Source organism: Salvelinus namaycush, chromosome 2, assembly GCF_016432855.1.
Source record: "Salvelinus namaycush isolate Seneca chromosome 2, SaNama_1.0, whole genome shotgun sequence".
Lineage (NCBI taxonomy): Eukaryota > Metazoa > Chordata > Actinopteri > Salmoniformes > Salmonidae > Salvelinus > Salvelinus namaycush.
The window spans coordinates 55,979,758-55,997,036 of NC_052308.1; the positions used below are offsets into that span (position 1 = coordinate 55,979,758).

Here is a 17,279-nt window from a genome sequence, read left to right on the forward strand (position 1 = left end):
AGATGGGTGATTGTTGATGGCTGGACAGGCAGTACAATGAACAGAAATCACTAATTTGTCAACAAAAATGACAGCTAACGACCGTGCGAAACCATTTCCAAATGTTTTTGGAAACTAGAGAAAGTCGACGATCAACAGTCACTTCGAATCAGCAAAGCATATGAAAATGACTGAACAGTTCTCACAGCAGCGGGAAATCACCATGACTGAAGTGGTAGCAGGGAAGACTGGCAAGCGCTGAAAGAATCAAGGTAAGTGGCGTTTTACTCAAACTTTTACTCAGCTAACCTTGGCCTTAGTGGATTACAATTATGTCAACAAATCACGCCCCTCCGCCCACTTCACTTCGCTCTGTTTCACCGCCCCCAACGGCAGACTGAAAAGCACTGTGCGGTTTGACCATGCCTCCACAGCCAATATTCAATGGTTTGCATGTCCTGCCAAAATACCCGAGTATGCGCAATAGGTGGTTTGAATTCGCCAGTCCCCAAGTCTGCACCAGTAACTCAAGCTTGGTGTGCAACGACCGGTGGTGGTGAGTATAACCAGATACTGGAAAATAATGACCTCTGGTTTAACTTAACCAGCAACAAAGTTAATGTCGTTAGCTATGTAGGTAGCTATCTTTTGATAAAGTGAGGCAGGCTAGCTAACTAGTTAGCTAACTACCTCATTACAACGTAGTTAGGTCGTAGCTAATACACGTTTATTGTGTATTGTCTAGAAACTGATGGTTATGTAACGTTATCATTTGATAATGCTAGCAAGACGGATTTGCAAATCAGTTCAAAGCTCATACACGTATTCTGTATTGTCTAGGGCAAAACTAAATAATGGATGTTATGTGAAAAGTTGTATAAAAAATACCTGGTTTGATAAACTAGTAGGTGGTTAATTACACAACCAAGCAGATACAAGTATACTGAACAAAAATATAAATACAACAATTTTAATGATTTTACTGAGTTGCAGTTAATTTAAGGAAATCAGTCAATTGAAATATATTCATTAGGCTCTAATCTATGGATTTCACATGACTGGTCAGGGGCGCAGCCATGGGTGAGCCTGGGAGGGCATAGGCCCACCCATTAGCTGGGCCTGGCTCCCAAATCAGAATGTTTTTTTCCCCACAAAGGAGCTTTATTACAGACCAGAAATACTCCAGTTTCATCAGCTGTCCGGGTGGCTGGTCTCAGACGATCCCACAGGTGAAGAAGCCGGATGTGGAGGTCCTGTGCTGGCGTGGTTACACGTGGTTTGCGGTTGTGAGGCTGGTTGGACATACTTCCAAATTCTCTGGTGGACATTCCTGCAGTCAGCATGCTAATTGCACGCTCCCTCAACTTGGGACATATGTGGCATTGTGTTGTGAAACAACTTCACATTTTAGAGAGGCCTTTTATTGTCCCCGGCACAAGGTGCACCTGTGTAATGATCATGCTGTTTAATTAGCTTCTTGATATGCCACACCTATCAGGTGGATAGATTATCTTGGCAAAGGAGAAATGCTCACTATCATTGATGTAAACAAATTTGTGAAAAAATTGGAGAGAAATAATCTTTGGTGCGTATGGAACATGTCTGGGATCTTTTATTTCAGCTCATGAAACATGGGACCAACACTTTACATGTTGCGTTTATATTTTTGTTCAGTATAGTAGTCATTTTGGTTGTGAAGTGCATTATCAAAAAGCTTTGTCCTAATAACAAAATGCAAATTACCACTTGGCTGTATATTGTATCACCCTGTCACAGGCCCTACCATCTTATGGAACAGCGGGGACTGTGAAGAGACGAACGTGCACACACGCTAGCACACACACTCTACACCCACGTACAGTCGTGGCCAAAAGTTTTGAGAATGACACAAATATAAATTTTCACAAAGTCTGCTGCCTCAGTTTGTATGATGGCAATTTGCATATACTCCAGAATGTTATGAAGAGTGATCAGATGAATTGCAAAGTACCTCTTTACCATGCAAATTAACTGAATCCCCAAAAAACATTTCCACTGCATTTCAGCCCTGCCACAAAAGGACCAGCTGACATCATGTCAGTGATTCTCTCGTTAACACAGGTGTGAATGTTGACAAGGACAAGGCTGGAGATCACTCTGTCATGCTGATTGAGTTCGAATAACAGACTGGAAGCTTCAAAAGGAGGGTGGTGCTTGGAATCATTGTTCATCCTCAGTCAACCATGGTTACCTGCAAGGAAACACGTGCCGTCATTGTTTTGCACAAAAAAGGGCTTCACAGGCAAGGATATTGCTGCCAGTAAGATTGCACCTAAATCAACCATTTATCGGATCATCAAGAACTTCAAGGAGAGCGGTTCAATTGTTGTGAAGAAGGCTTCAGGGCGCCCCAGAAAGTCCAGCAAGCGCCAGGACCGTCTCCTAAAGTTGATTCAGCTGCGGGAGCAGGGCACCACCAGTACAGATCTTGCTCAGGAATGGCAGCAGGCAGGTGTGAGTGCATCTGCACGCACAGTGAGGCAAAGACTTTTGGAGGATGGCCTGGTGTCAAGAAGGGCAGCAAAGAAGCCACTTCTCTCCAGGAAAAACATCAGGGACAGACTGATGTTCTGCAAAAGGTACAGGGATTGGACTGCTGAGTGATTTTTCTCTGATGCATCCCCTTTCCGATTGTTTGGGGCATCCGGAAAAAAGCTTGTCCGGAGAAGACAAGGCTACCATCAGTCCTGTGTCATGCCAACAGTAAAGCATCCTGAGAACATTCATGTGTGGGGTTGCTTCTCAGCCAAGGAAGTGGGCTCACTCACAATTTTGCCATGAATAAAGAATGGTACCAACACATCCTCCGAGAGAAACTTCTCCCAACCATCCAGGAACAGTTTGGTGACGAACAATGCCTTTTCCAGCATGATGGAGCACCTTGCCATAAGGCAAAAGTGATAACTAAGTGGCTCGGGGAACAAAACATCAATGTTTTGGGTCCATGGCCAGGAAACTCCCCAGACCTTGTGGAACTTGTGGTCAATCCACAAGAGGCGGGTGGACAAACAAAACCCCACAAATTCTGACAAACTCCAAGCATTGATTATGCAAGAAGGGGCTGCCATCAGTCAGGATGTGGCCCAGAAGTTAATTGACAGCATGCCAGGGCGGATTGCAGAGGTCTTGAAAAAGAAGGGTCAACACTGCAAATATTGACTCTTTGCATCAACTTCATGTAATTGTCAATAGAAGCCTTTGGCACTTATGAAATACTTGTAATTATACCTCAGTATTCCATAGTAACATCTGACAAAAATATCTAAAGACACTGAAGCAGCAAACTTTGTGAAAAATTTATATTTGTGTCATTCTCAAAACCTTTGGCTACGACTGTACATTGTAATTGTTGTATGGTGGTAGTACAGTATACATGTTGTATTGTAGATATGTAGTGGTGTAATAATGTTATATGATGTACTGTTTTATCTTTTGTTTTGTGTAATGTGCCAGCATCCAAGAGTCACCTCTTCACTGTTGACGTTGAGACTGGTGTTTTGCGGGTACTATTTAATGAAGCTGCCAGATGAGCACTTGTGAGGCGTCTGTTTCTCAAACTGGACACTCTAATGTCCTCTTGCACAGTTGTGCACAGACCTCCCACTCTTTCTATTCTGGTTAGCTAATTTGCGCTGTTCTGTGAAGGGAGTAGTACACGGTGTTGTATGAGCTCTTCAGTTTCTTGGCAATTTCTCGCATGGAATAGCCATAATTTCTCAGAACAAGAATAGACTGACGAGTTTCAAAAGAAAGTCTTTGTTTCTGGCCATTTTGAGCCTGTAATCGAACCCACAAATGCTGATGCTCCAGATACTCAACTAATCTAAAGAAGGACAGTTTAATTGTTCTTTAATCAGAACAGTTTTCAGCTGTGCTAACATAATTGCAAAAGGGTTTTCTAATGATCAATTAGCCTTTTAAAATTATAAACTTGTATTAGCTAACACAATGTGACATTGGAACACAGGATTGATGGTTCCTGATAATGGGCCTCTGTAGATATTCCATTAAAAATCAGTTGTTTCCAGCTAAACTCAGCAAAAAAAGAAACATCTCTTTTTCAGGACCTTGTCTTTAAAAGATAATTAGTAAAAATCCACACTGCATAGTACCTAGGTCAACCTGCAGAGACTCAACTAATCATGTTCCTGCTTTACTGTGGTACTCCCTCCATCCCAAATGGCAACCTATTCCCTATAAAGTGCACTACTTTTGACCAGAGCGGGGCACCATTTTGGATGGGGATGGGGGGGGGGAATACAGAAGTTAGAAAAATTTGGTACAAAATGGAAGAGTAAGGCCTATGAGCACAAAGTCATGTCTAAGGCAGGTTATTTTTTCTTACTCTTATTCTGCCTTGGAAATAAAAGGTGCACACTTTGCTATTGTGCAAATGCTTCATACAACTGGCAATAGTATGGTAGCTTGAGAGATTTGAACAGATTCCCAGAAATATAATTTAATATTTGAGATTGCCTTCAAGTTATTTATTTTGATTTAATCATCAGTCGGTTTGTCTGTCCATGGTAATATAAACCCTGTCTTTCAAAGAGAATTCGTAAAAACCCAAATAACCCTACAGATCTTCATTGTAAAGGGTTTAAACACTGTTTCCCATGCTTGTTCAATGAACCATAAACAATTAACGAACATGCACGTGTGGAACGGTCGTTAAGACACTAACAGCTTACAGACGGTAGGCAATTAAGGTCACAGTTATGAAAACTTAGGACACTAAAGAGGCCTTTCTACTGACTCTTGAAAAACACAAAAAGAAAGATTCCCAGGGTCCCTGCTCATCTGCGTGAACGTGCCTTAGGCATGCTGCGAGGAGGCATGAGGACTGCAGATGTGGCCAGGGCAATAAATTGCAATGTCCGTACTGTGAGACGCCTAAGACCGCGCTACAGGGAGACAGGACAGACAGCCGATCGTCCTCACAGTGGCAGACCACGTGTAACAACACCTGCACAGGATCGGTACATCCGAACATCACACCTGCGGGACAGGTACAGGATGGCAGCAACAACTGCCGGAGTTACACCAGGAACACAGAATCCCTCCATCAGTGCTCCGACTGTCCGCAATAGGCTGAGAGAGGGTGGACTGGGGGCTTGTACGCCTGTTGTAAGGCAGGTCCTCACCAGACATCACCGGCAACAACGTCGCCTATGGGCACAAACCCAGTGTCACTGGACCAGATAGTACTGGTAAAAAGTGCTCTTCACTGACGAGTCGTGGTTTTGTCTCATCGGGGGTGATGGTCGGATTCGTGTTTATCGTCGGAGGAATGAGAGTCACACCGAGGCCTGCACTCTGGAGCGGGATCGATTTGGAGGGTTCGTCATGGTCTGGGGCGGTGTCACAGCATCATCGGACTGAGCTTGTTGTCATTGCAGGCAATCTCAATGCTGTGCGTTACAGGGAAGACATCCTTCATGTGGTACCCTTCCTGTAGGCACATCCTGACATGACCCTCCAGCATGACAATGGCACCAGCCATACTGCTCGTTCTATGTGTGATTTCCTGCAAAACAGGAATGTCAGTGTTCTGCCATGGCCAGTGAAGAGCCTGGATCTCAATCCCATTGAGCACGTCTGGGACCTGTTGGATCGGCGGGTGAGGGCTAGGGCCATTCTCCCCAGAAATGTCCGGGAACTTGCAGGTGCCTTGGTGGAAGAGTGGGGGTAACATCTCACAGCAAGAACTGGCAAATCTGGTGCAGTCCATGAGGAGGAGATGCACTGCAGTACTTAATGCAGTTGGTGGCCACACCAGATACTGACTGTTACTTTTGATTTTGACCCCCCCCCTTTGTTCAGCGACACATTATTCCATTTCTGTTAGTCACATGTCTGTGGAACTTGTTCAGTTTATGTCTCAGATGTTGAATCTTATGTTCATACAAATATTTACACATGTTAAGTTTGCTGAAAATAAATGCAGTTGACAGTGAGAGGACGTTTCTCTTTTTGCTGAGTTTACAATAGTCATTTACAACATTAACAATGTCTATACTGTATTTCGGATCAATTTGATGTTATTTTAACTTCTTACGGCTGAAATCCCGTTAACGGGATCGATATGACAACAGCCAGTGAAAGTGCAGGGCGCCAAATTCAAACAACAGAAATCTCATAATTAAAATTCCTCAAACATACAAGTATTATACACCATTTTAAAGATAAACTTGTTAATCCCACACAGCCATTTTTCCAGCCAAAGAGAGGAGTCACAAAAAGCAGAAATAGAGAAAATGAATCACTAACCTTTGATCTACATCAGATGACACTCATAGGACTTCATGTTACACAATACATGTATGTTTTGTTCGATAAAGTTCATATTTATATCCAAAAATCTCAGTTTACATTGGCGCGTTATGTTCAGTAATGTTTTGCTTCCAAAACATCCGATGATTTTGCAGAGAGCCACATCAATTTACAGAAATACTCATGATAAATGTTGATGAAAATACAAGTGTTATACATTGAATTATAGATATCCTTCTCCTTAATGCAACCGTTGTCAGATTTCGAAAAAGCACACCATGCAATAATCTGGGTACAGCGCTCAGACACAAAAACAAGCCATACAGGTACCCGCCATGTTGTGGAGTCAACAGAAGTCAGAAATAGCATTATAAATATTCACTTACCTTTGATGATCTTCATCAGAATGCACTCCCAGGAATCCCAGTTCCACAATAAATGTTTGTTTTGTTTGATAAAGTCCATAATTTATGTCCAAATACCTCCTATTTGTTTGCGTGTTTAGTTCAAATTCACGAGACGCAGGCCAGACAAAAAGTCAAAAAGTTCCATTACAGTTCGTAGAAACATGTCAAACGATGTATAGAATCAATCTTTAGGATGTTTTTAACATAAATCTTCAATAATGTTTCAACCGGAGAATTCCTTCCTTGTCTTTGGAAAGGAAAAGGAACGCAGCTACCTCTCACGGGCACGCACCTGACTGAGCTCATGGCATTCTGCCAGACACCTGGTTGAAACAGCTCTCATTCTCTCCCCCTTCACAGTAGAACATCAAACAAGGTTCTAAAGACTGTTGACATCTAGTGGAAGCCTTAGGAAGTGCAATATGACCCCATAGACACTGTATATTGGATAGGCAAAGACTTGAAAACCTACAAACCTCAGATTTCCCACTTCCTGGTTGGATTTATTGTCAGGTTTTTGCCTGCCATATATATGAGTTCTGTTATACTCGCAGACATCATTCAAACAGTTTTAGAAACTTCAGAGTGTTTTCTATCCAAATCTACTAATAATATGCATATCTTAGCTTCTGGGCCTGAGTAGCAGGCAGTTTACTATGGGCACCTCATTCATCCAAGCTACTCAATACTGCCCCCAGCCATAAGATATTTTGCAAAACTGAAAGCGCAAACCAACACATTTAACCATGTAAAATTGACTGGGAATATGGCAGATTACAACGTGTAGTTATTCCCTCCGCAAGGCAATCAAACAAGCGAAATGTTAGTATAGAGACAAAGTGGAGTCGCAATTCAACGGCTCAGACACGAGACATATGTTTGCAGGGTCTACAATCACCGACTACAAAAAGAAAACCAGCCACATCACTGACACCATCTTGCTTCGACAAACACCCATCCACTTGGGAGCCAAATGAGAGAAGCTTTTTGTGCGTATGAAACATGGGACCAGCACTTTACGTGTTGAGTTTTATATTTTTGTTCACTTTATGCTTGCTTCAGAATACAAACCCTGCAACACCTCCAGTTGGTTTAATTTAAAAGATGGGTCATATTCATCAGGCACTGGATGGACTACCTGGACATTTAGTTAATTTTTAGTTTAAAAATGTTTTACTATTGTTCCCTAATGAATGCAAATATGGTTTAGTGACCAGCCCTGATCCCCCTTGTATACCCATCCAGGCACAGCTCAACCCCACGCAGGCCGCCTTCCTCCTGGTCAACCAGCACAGCATGGTGAGGGTCTCCACACCCATCTGAGATCTACATGCAGGAGCACGACGAGGATGGCTTTCTCTACTGGTCTACGCCTCTCAGGAGACCTTCGGCTGCTAGGGAGAGAGGGAAGTCTCGGCAGAGAAAGAGGGGAGAGGTGAGCAAGAGGGAGGTGAGGTTGGGTAGAATTAGGTCTTGCCCAGCTATGTGTTCTCTTTTGCCCCTCCATGGATGGTTTGAGTTCCCCTTAAGGGTCATTACAGACAACACCATAACTGCATCTTTTCATGACACTAGTAGGTCAACAGGAATGCTATGTGCAACATCACCCTTCCCCTTTTTTCCTCCTAATTAAATCTAGTTTTCTTAGTGTAAGATTGGGTGGAGGTACATTAGGGGAAAAAAATTCTTTAGTGATCTTGGCCCCTATTGTATCTCTGGAGCAGTTTCACGTTTGTCATGGAGGCAGAACTGAGCAGTTATCGCTAGATGGGCCAGCTGCCGAGTCAAAATTGGCTATCGTAAAAAATTATTGAAAACAGCTTTTTGGTCTTAATTTAAGGTTAGCGGTGTGGTGGCTGTGCCAGCTAGTGACCACTGCGAGTCATGTCAAATGCCAACCTGTGACATGTAAATAAGAATTTCTTAGCCGACTTGCCTAATTAAAGGTTAGAAAAATCAATATACAAGGACAAACTAAACATTTAATCTTTAAGACCTTTTTACTCACAGTTATTGCCTAAAACAACTGATCTTTCCCCAATATTGATACAGCTTATGGACTGTTGGCAAACTACACAAGGAATGCTACCATAGGCTAATCAAGCAATGGCTGTTTAGGTTCTTCCCTCTATTGTACTGTTTTAATCAAAAATAATTGTGATGAAGGCTTATTCAGTAGTATCTGTCACCTTTTGAATCATAAGTCTGGGGTAGCTGACTGGTTCCATGGGCAAGATGAACATCCATAACAGCCAGCATCACATCCGGCCATGATTGGGAGTCCCATAGGGCGGCGCAAATAAGACTTGCCTAGTTAAGTGTAATTGTGATAGTATTTAGTAGTGGAAACAAGCCAACCGCCTTTGCACAAATTAATACAATAAGACTAAGCATTGAATTTAAAAATGACTGATTCTCCATATGCCTTTGGTAAATTTACTTTTGAAACAAAGGGCTTGTGATGCACTACATACCTAACATGTTTTGACTTATTTACACAATAGATAACTTGGAAGTTTTGAAACTGTGTAAAAACATCAATTGTGTATAAATTCAAGCAGCATCGCTACAAATAGACCTTTTGCCAATAAAGATTACTTGAGCCATGAATGCAATTTGGTTTACAGGTGTCACTTAAGTAAAAAGTAGGTACAAACAGATTGTGACAAATGCAACGTGTTAAAGGGTAATCCATTTATTGTACATTCCAAAAATCCCCACATCAACTGTTTGCCATGCATGGCTTTACTGTAATGCAATTGGCAGAAACACTTGTAATGTACATATCCCACTTCACATATGGAACATTAACTAACATTGTCACTGTTTACAGTAAAATCTTGATTTAATATTGCCAGAACATAAGTAGATTTAAGGAATTATGAAGTCTAGCATTGATACACCATACAAAATTCCAATAAACATTGAAGGTTTTAACCATATCAAATGACAGTGTTATGGGAGAAATGTCCAGCTTCTTGCATTCTGCAGCAGTTTTCCCACAGAGGTGCCTCACACCTTTCATGGTAGAATGGCATCTTATGTGAGGCTGGAAAATAAAATGAAATATTATAAAATGGGCCCACAGTATAGGCTTATCTGCACTGGTAATTGTATGTCAAAGGCTCCAGTAAATCTCCCATGAACATCTTAACGTGTTTTTTTAACTGTTCCTGTTGAAAAACAATAATGTTGAGCAAAATGGCTTCAGACTTTTCTGCGCATTTGAAAAATAACCACCCAAAAAGAAAAGGCTGTAACTTCAGCTGTAGGTCAGGGGTTCCCGAACTTTAAGCTCAAGAACTCACCATGTGAAAAAAAGTGATGTAATAACCTGCCAATGCTTACTTTATTTGGGGCTATTAGTCTTTTATAAATCAGTCACAATATTTCATTGGGTAGGGCAGTTTCCAGATTTTCTGTCCTCCCATTTACGGGATTACCAGTTTAGTATACAAGGGGGTGCCAAAATGTGAAGACCATTGGGCATCTTACAAGACTGTCAATAAAATTAGCACAGGTAACAGTAAATTTCCAGTGAGGCTGCTAGCTAAATCTACTAATGAGCGCAAATGAAAATAAATGAATTGCTAAAATAGGCAATCCAGCTCAAAGTTGTATAGGTAGGAGCTACGAAATGTAACTTGGTGAGTTTAGATAATTTACAAGTGAATGTGAACGACAGACATTGTTCATTTGCACAAAGTTGACATGCTTGTCTGCTCTGAAGCAGCATGTGTACAACGCTAGGGCAACGGGCCTGTCTGCTCGGAGGAAGGAGCAGACAGCAGAGAATGGAGAAAAAAGGCAAGGAAATCAAGAGTGTCAGCTGTGCAGAACTCCTTCAAAGTGCTTTGACTTATCAAACACTGCACAAAGCTTACAATATGATACCCCATCACCTTATTCATTCAGTTACTTAACTAGCAAGTCAGACTAATTTTGTGCTTCTCCACTGACGCGAATTCACAAAACAGGCATTCTATCAGCCAGCGATGTGACTGATTTAGCTTTTTTCTCAGAGGTAAAATTCAAGATTAACTTAAGCAAAACATTAGGAAATGTAGCTGGCTACATTTCTCTATTGATAAACAAATGATGGCCATGCATCGTTTTTGCAAAACACACCTTGCAAGTTCATCTACTGTGGCTGCCAGCCAAATAGCTTTGCACTTCTGTTTTTTACTGGAAGAAGAAATTAAGCTACCTCCTGGACGGAGCCTATTGTCAGAAGTGATCACTCACCTGTCAATTAGAGAGTCTCTCATTGTGGTAGCGATGGCGCTAGGCTGAGACTCGCTCAGTCTGAACACACTCTCGATGACAGACAGCTCTGTGCTGGTGGTGTCCAGCCCAGTGAAGGCACACCAGTCGTTTACCACCATGCCCGCAGCGATGACCTCGCTACCACGGTTCACCGTTCCTGCCTGTGGAGTACGGAGAGGAAGAGTCGGGAATTACTCAAGCACTTATCACCAACTTGATGCAATGTGCCGTGTCCCCCCGTGCACTTCAGTAGATCTGAGAATAACCAATCAGGGGGCAAGGTTATTACTACATTGCTTATATATATCAGATTTATTTAGATCTACTTAAATATTATGGGATAGAGACTAAGTAGAAATGAGCTTAAGCAGCACCATGACCACTAACCACCAGAGGCACTTGGAGTAGGGAGGAGAGCTCATCCTGGTCTTCTATGGAGGTCTTTGGGTGTACCAGTCCCCCCTGATTGCTGAAGGCACAGTAGCTCCCCACTAGAACTTGCTCTGCTACTGTCTGACGAAACACCTCCACCTTCAGACTGTCTGCCAGGATCTCCTCTGTCTCCTAAACCAAGATGGGAAATGCATTAACATCCCCTACGTCAGACAAATCATTTCGGTTTGAAAAATGATTAAGGAATCTAATGTTAAGGTTTTAAATGCGGCTGGATAAGGCAAAGTTTGCAGTATGCTCCAATGAATGGTTGTTCTGATACAACTCAAAACGTAACATTTACACTGCACTCAACATTTTTTTGTATAAATTTAACCTGCTACGTATTTGCTTTTGAAAGTTGAGTACTCATTGTAATCAAATACAAACAAGGGAAATATAACTTCTGATGAATTAAGGTATATAGCAGCTAGTCAGACTGGTTATCCACTCATAACTTTTACTAGCCCAGGACAATATTTAGACATTGTTTCCCCTCACCCTGTCCAAGTCAGGATGCACCAGGGCCACATAGTCATTACAGGCAATGACATTCCCCAGTGCTGAGAGCCTCTCCTCTACCCTCTGGATCTTCACTGTGTCTGGGAGACAATTCCTAATGTGCTGCAGCTCTTGGTCCGTGGTGTTGTTGGGCACCAGGAGCCCATGACGATTCCCTGGTGAGCAAAGTTACAAGGTAGAAGTAGTAGTGTTAGCTGTACATTAATTTATTTATCACAAGTCATTTACCTAAATCATTTATAAAATATCAAGTACATTATTCATCTATTAAATAAAGCATAATTAACGCTTTGACGCATACGATCACATATTTGTGATTATTGTTAAGTGGTCCCTGCAGCGTACCATCGCAAATATGTGATTGGAACGTATGAAGCAACATTCGCATCTGAAAAGCATCTAAACAATGTTCTGAGGAGGTCCTCAACAACTTTATTCCTCAATTTCACCTTTTATTGTAATTTTTTTTTGAAATTCATCATCCACTCATCACACACACTCTAGGAGCTCAGATGCAATAAATTAACCTAATAACCAAAGTTGACAGACAAGCTATACCCTGATGAAGACGGCTTGTCTGTCAAAAACATTGGTTATTAAATTATTACATCTGAGTGCCTAGTGCGCAGCTCTCTTAATTTTTCAAATCACCCCACAGATCATCACCCCAAATACAAGCCTACTGCCTAGCCGTAGCGCGAAAGCTAAACAGGGATGAAACCATTTTAGGAGGGTTTAAGTACATGGAGGAAGGTATCATGGGGATATGATGCAGGAAATATAACGACGAGGGGGGGGGATTTAAAATGTGGGTCAAACAGAAGTTTATACGCTAAAGAAATGAGGGGTCTGAGCTGGCAACCCTGAGATACCATAGTTACAATCTGATGCTGCGTTCAAAACTGGGAACTCAAACCGAGCTCCAACTGGGAAAAACCTTTTTTGAACGGTTATCCAACTCGGGCCTCTTTCTGACCTGAAGATCACTGACGTCATGATTGGACCTCGTATTCTTCAGAGTTCCCAGTTGTCTTGAAAGCACCATAAGTCAGTCGAGTGAACTATCCCTTAAGCTCATTTTGTCTGACAAACGCTTACGTGACAACCAGAATGCATTGTATGATGTCAAACATGGCTCCACACATAGCTGGCAAATAGCTTAGTTTGTCATAGTCAGTACAGCCTTCTAAAAAGTATTTTACACACGTGTCTATTACAATCTATACAAGAATCGGAATGGATGATTTGTCAGCAGTACTTACTGGTAAACAGTAAATACATACGTTATACTACAGTAAATAAAGACAACACAATATACAGAAAATAAGGCACTTTGATAGGAACACAAGCATAACCAAAGTTATTATTTGTAAAGAAAACAATGCGGCAGGGGGAAAAGTTTGGAAGGCCTGTTCTGACTAGAGATGCTCAATGTCTTCATACTTGATCTGGGGAAACACTGGGTAAGTGCATGGGCTCTTATCAGAGAGAATTAAAGTCTCAAACAAATTGTCAGCAACAGTGAAATGGGCTACTTCTTATGTGAATTAATGAGGCAGAACACACCTCAACTCAAACTGTTAAATTATTTGAAATTGACACGTTGAAACAGCCTATAGATAATTAGCAGGCAGTGTGCCTTGGTTTGAGGGCAGCACAGGTTAACTGTCCTACTGCGTAACAATCACATTTTGGAACAGTGAGTGCATTGTCACTCACTCTGGGAGGCGCAGTGAGTGCACTGCGCCTCCCCGGTGGCGCAGTGGTCTAGGGCACTGCATCGCAGTGCTAGCTGCGCCACCAGAGTCTCTGGGTTCGCGCCCAGGCTCTGTCGCAGCCGGCCGCAACCGGGAGGTCCGTGGGGCGACGCACAATTGGCATAGCGTCGTCCGGGTTAGGGAGGGTTTGGCCGGTAGGGATATCCTTGTCTCAGTATGTAAAATGTAATGAAATGTAAAAAAAGTAATAAAATGTATGCACTCTACTGTAAGTCGCTCTGGATAAGAGCGTCTGCTAAATGACTAAAATGTAAAAAAAAAAAAAAGTAACAAAATATCACAAGCAGAGAAGAAGAAAAAAAAATAAAAAAAAATAAAAAAAACTCACGCTTGGGCGACCGTTCCAGATATTTGGAACTCACGTGAATGAAGTATTCCATTCTCCTGTTGAACTGATGACATTTCTTTGTGCACTTGCAGAGGATAGCTGTTTGACCTACAATGTTGATCTGTTACAGAGCCATACTCACCCACACACATTCTTCCAATTATCCGACATCCTGCTATTGAGGCATGTACAACTGGGATGGTTTCGGACAACTCGCCTTCGAAGACACTAATCATAAATTGCATGTTACCATGACAACAATGCTGATTATATAACAAACACTCCCCAGAGAAGGCTGACATTACTGTATGTAAGCTTTCAATACAACTTTACTTGTCCATTAATGGAAATTACGCTTATGCTGTTTTCAGTCCCTAATTAGACAGACAGTGAGAAGAATACAGGGTTAGCCACAGTGCAGCTATTTATGGGGTTTAGTGCCTTACTCAAGGGCACAAATGGTAGGCAATAGCACCTGGGATCTGACATCAGAAGCCCTCTAGTTGCCAGTACAATCCCCACTTTGTTAGTGTCATACAATCACACAAGGAACACTTGTGGTATTTACATAACTTCAGTCCTCCACCCTTTTACTTATGTCATAAACATTCTCAAAATGTAGTCTCGATTAGCTTCAATGCTTGGTAGACCATTATATTGGTCTCCCGTCGCTGAACGCTATATCCCCTATTTAAATAAAGGTTAAATAAGATACCCCACAAAATACACACCAGCCACTGGTTTACCGGTTTCAAAAAAACGTTTCCCGTCAAAGGCACATGTATAATCCGGAATGCTTTCCCAGTCAGTAGAGGTTAAATGTGTGAACCACTAAAATGAACAAACATTGAAACAACTTTTCCAGAGCTCAACGAACTCACTCCATACTGCATCACCCAAAAGTGCGCCGCCATCTCGGATCACGCGGTAACTACCACCGAGTATCTACTAGCCTTGGAAAATGTAGATTTAAACGTTTATTTTTAGTGGTTAACACATTTTACAACCCGTACTGACTGGTAAATTTTTCCGGATTCGGTGACAGGAAACTTTTTTCGGAAACACTCATTACATCTTGTAACTGAAACTGTTTAAGAACCAAACCGAGAGGGACCTCCCTGAATCTGTCCAATAAAATTCGTTTTCGTTGCAACACGTTAAAGGACTGATAACGTTACATATTTTGCGGGGTACTGGAATATAACGTTCCGCGACACCAACGTAGCTAACGTTAATGGTCGACTGCACGTAGATGCTATTCTCGATAAGATATCTTACCTGTAGAAATTCTCTGACCCGCCAATTGCAACTAGGCAGTATGTGTTAGTTAATTTGGCGAAGCAGCCTATTTCGTTGTTCTTCTCGAAAGATGCCCTGACAGCCATGTTGAAGTTTTACAGTTGAGGCAGAACGTTTCTTAAACAAAAGACAATGGATGTGAAGATTACGCACTTAATTAGCTACCGTTAGTTAACAAGTTACTGCTAGTCAAGCCTAGCTATTAGTACTAGCCAAGCGAGCTAGGCATCAGTTAACACAGACTGACAAATTATATTCTTATACGATTGTGGCTTTCGATGGCTGTATTACTACAATGGCACATACAAACGTGACAACTACCATGTTTCCTTGCAATATATTACGAAGCGATCCATTAAGATACGTTAGTTTAGCTGGCTAGTTGGAAGTTGCCTCAAATTGAGTAACGTTTGCTAACCAACGTTTTAAGAAAATCCAGTATCACTGGCTGGTACCCTTACAAACTATAGCTATATACCTACGTTTGAATAGTCACCTGATCTTTTTGCCATATCGGATAATGTAAATAACAAGAAGTTTACCTACTTACGTGTGAGCTCTCGGCAAGCGTGGATCCCTTTTCCCCACACGTGTTCACTTAACATCTACGTTTACGTCTTCTTCTATGATATCATGGCGGTCTGCAAACAAACGTTTAAAGTGCATGCCGCCACCTACTGGGCTGGAATGTACGATCAATCATGATAAGCCCAATTCTGTACTACCATGAAAATAAAATTCAAAACCAAATAAATCCCAAACTTTTCCTGGCAAGACTTTCTCAAACTTCTGCATCACTGATAAGCTTTCACTTCTTTAACCCTCTTTACTACTGATCAACCTTTTGGCCTCAATCACTCTCCCTCCCATCACATTTTCTTTAATACAATCTGTGGACATTGATATTGGGACCCCAGTGATGACTCCCCTCAATCTAGCATAAGCACCGGGGACATGGCTTTTAATCTTCTTCCCGATGTGAAATGGCTAGCTAGTTAGCGGTGGTGCGCGCTAATAGCGTTTCAGTCGGTGACGTCACTTGCTCTGAGACCTTGAAGTAGTTGTTCCCCTTGCTATGTAAGGACCGTGGCTTTTGATGGATAACGATGCTTCGAGAGTGGCTGTTGATGTGTGCAGAGGGTCCCTGGTTTGAGCCCAGGTAGGGGGGAGGAGCGGGACGGAAGCTATACTGTTACATTGATGCTGTTGACCCAGATCACTGGTTGCTGCGGAAAAGGAGGTCAAAAGGGGGGTGAGTGTAACCGATGTGAAATGGCTAGTTAGCGGTGGTGCGCGCTAATAGCGTTTCGATCGGTGACATCACTTGCTCTGAGACCCTTGAAGTAGTTGTTCGCCTTGCTCTGCAAGGGTCGAGGAGAGGGACGGAAGCTATACTGTTACACTGGCTACAACAACATATTTACAATCTACCACTTCCAATGAACAGAGCTAACTTCACCTACCTCTTTCTCTACTGCATTAGTTACTCGGATAGGGTGTGGTCTCATCCACCACTTTCCACTCCAAATACCCTTGCTTCCTACTTTGGCTTTCTTTACTAGACACTTTCTGTATCATGATCTCTCTTCTTCCTATGTCTTTCCACTACCGAACATTCCGGTCCTTGACCCTAAATTCTATTGTTTTGTAATTTTCAAAACATTGTTGCATTTTACAACATTGTTGCCATTTGTACCTCTAATTTGCCTACTCCTTACTTGTAACAAAAACTGAGCTATGTAGAGTAAATGAGTGATTTAGATTTTTAAAATATATTATATGGTAATTTTAGGTGTTCTGTCCGGTGTAGGCTATACATCCTGTGTACTATACATCCTGTGTACTACACATTTTATCCATCATGGTGCATCTAGACAAACATACCGTTTTTTTTTATACAACAGTAGCTAGGTTTCCATCCTGTTGGCGACAGACTTTCATACAAATATAAAAAAA

General features: G+C 41.9%; 1 protein-coding gene and 1 long non-coding RNA gene across 5 annotated transcripts; one reads left to right on the forward strand and one right to left on the reverse strand.

The window, feature by feature from the left end:
* Window positions 1–24: 24 nt before the first annotated feature.
* Window positions 25–9,536, forward strand: LOC120064762. The gene is made up of 2 exons (XR_005478629.1): window positions 25–251; window positions 7,944–9,536. It is a non-coding gene; the product is annotated as an uncharacterized LOC120064762 (long non-coding RNA).
* LOC120064705 (eukaryotic translation initiation factor 6) lies at window positions 9,378–16,519 on the reverse strand. Of its 4 annotated transcripts, none has more exons than XM_039015343.1 (7): window positions 15,874–16,519; window positions 15,303–15,440; window positions 14,167–14,252; window positions 11,898–12,073; window positions 11,352–11,528; window positions 10,944–11,125; window positions 9,378–9,747 (listed from the first exon to the last, which is right to left on the reverse strand). In XM_039015343.1, exons 2-7 carry the CDS (start codon window positions 15,407–15,409, stop codon window positions 9,738–9,740), a joined length of 738 nt encoding a protein of 245 aa, XP_038871271.1. In that variant the 5' UTR covers window positions 15,410–15,440; window positions 15,874–16,519; the 3' UTR covers window positions 9,378–9,737. The 4 variants fall into 4 exon arrangements, with proteins under 4 accessions (XP_038871271.1, XP_038871255.1, XP_038871264.1 ...); XM_039015327.1 differs by having other exon boundaries at window positions 15,870–16,519; XM_039015336.1 differs by having other exon boundaries at window positions 15,866–16,519.
* Window positions 16,520–17,279: the final 760 nt, after the last annotated feature.

Excerpts from the sequence above, each read along its gene's own strand:
- LOC120064705 (XM_039015343.1), bottom strand. The coding sequence starts at position 15,409 with ATGGCTGTCAGGGCATCTTTCGAGAAGAACAACGAAATAGGCTGCTTC. Across the intron at positions 14,253-15,302 it reads GGGTCAGAGAATTTCTACAG|TGTCTTCGAAGGCGAGTTGT; the intron begins GTAAGATATCTT and ends ATTTATGATTAG. Across the intron at positions 12,074-14,166 it reads AATTGGAAGAATGTGTGTGG|GGAATCGTCATGGGCTCCTG; the intron begins GTGAGTATGGCT and ends TTTGCTCACCAG.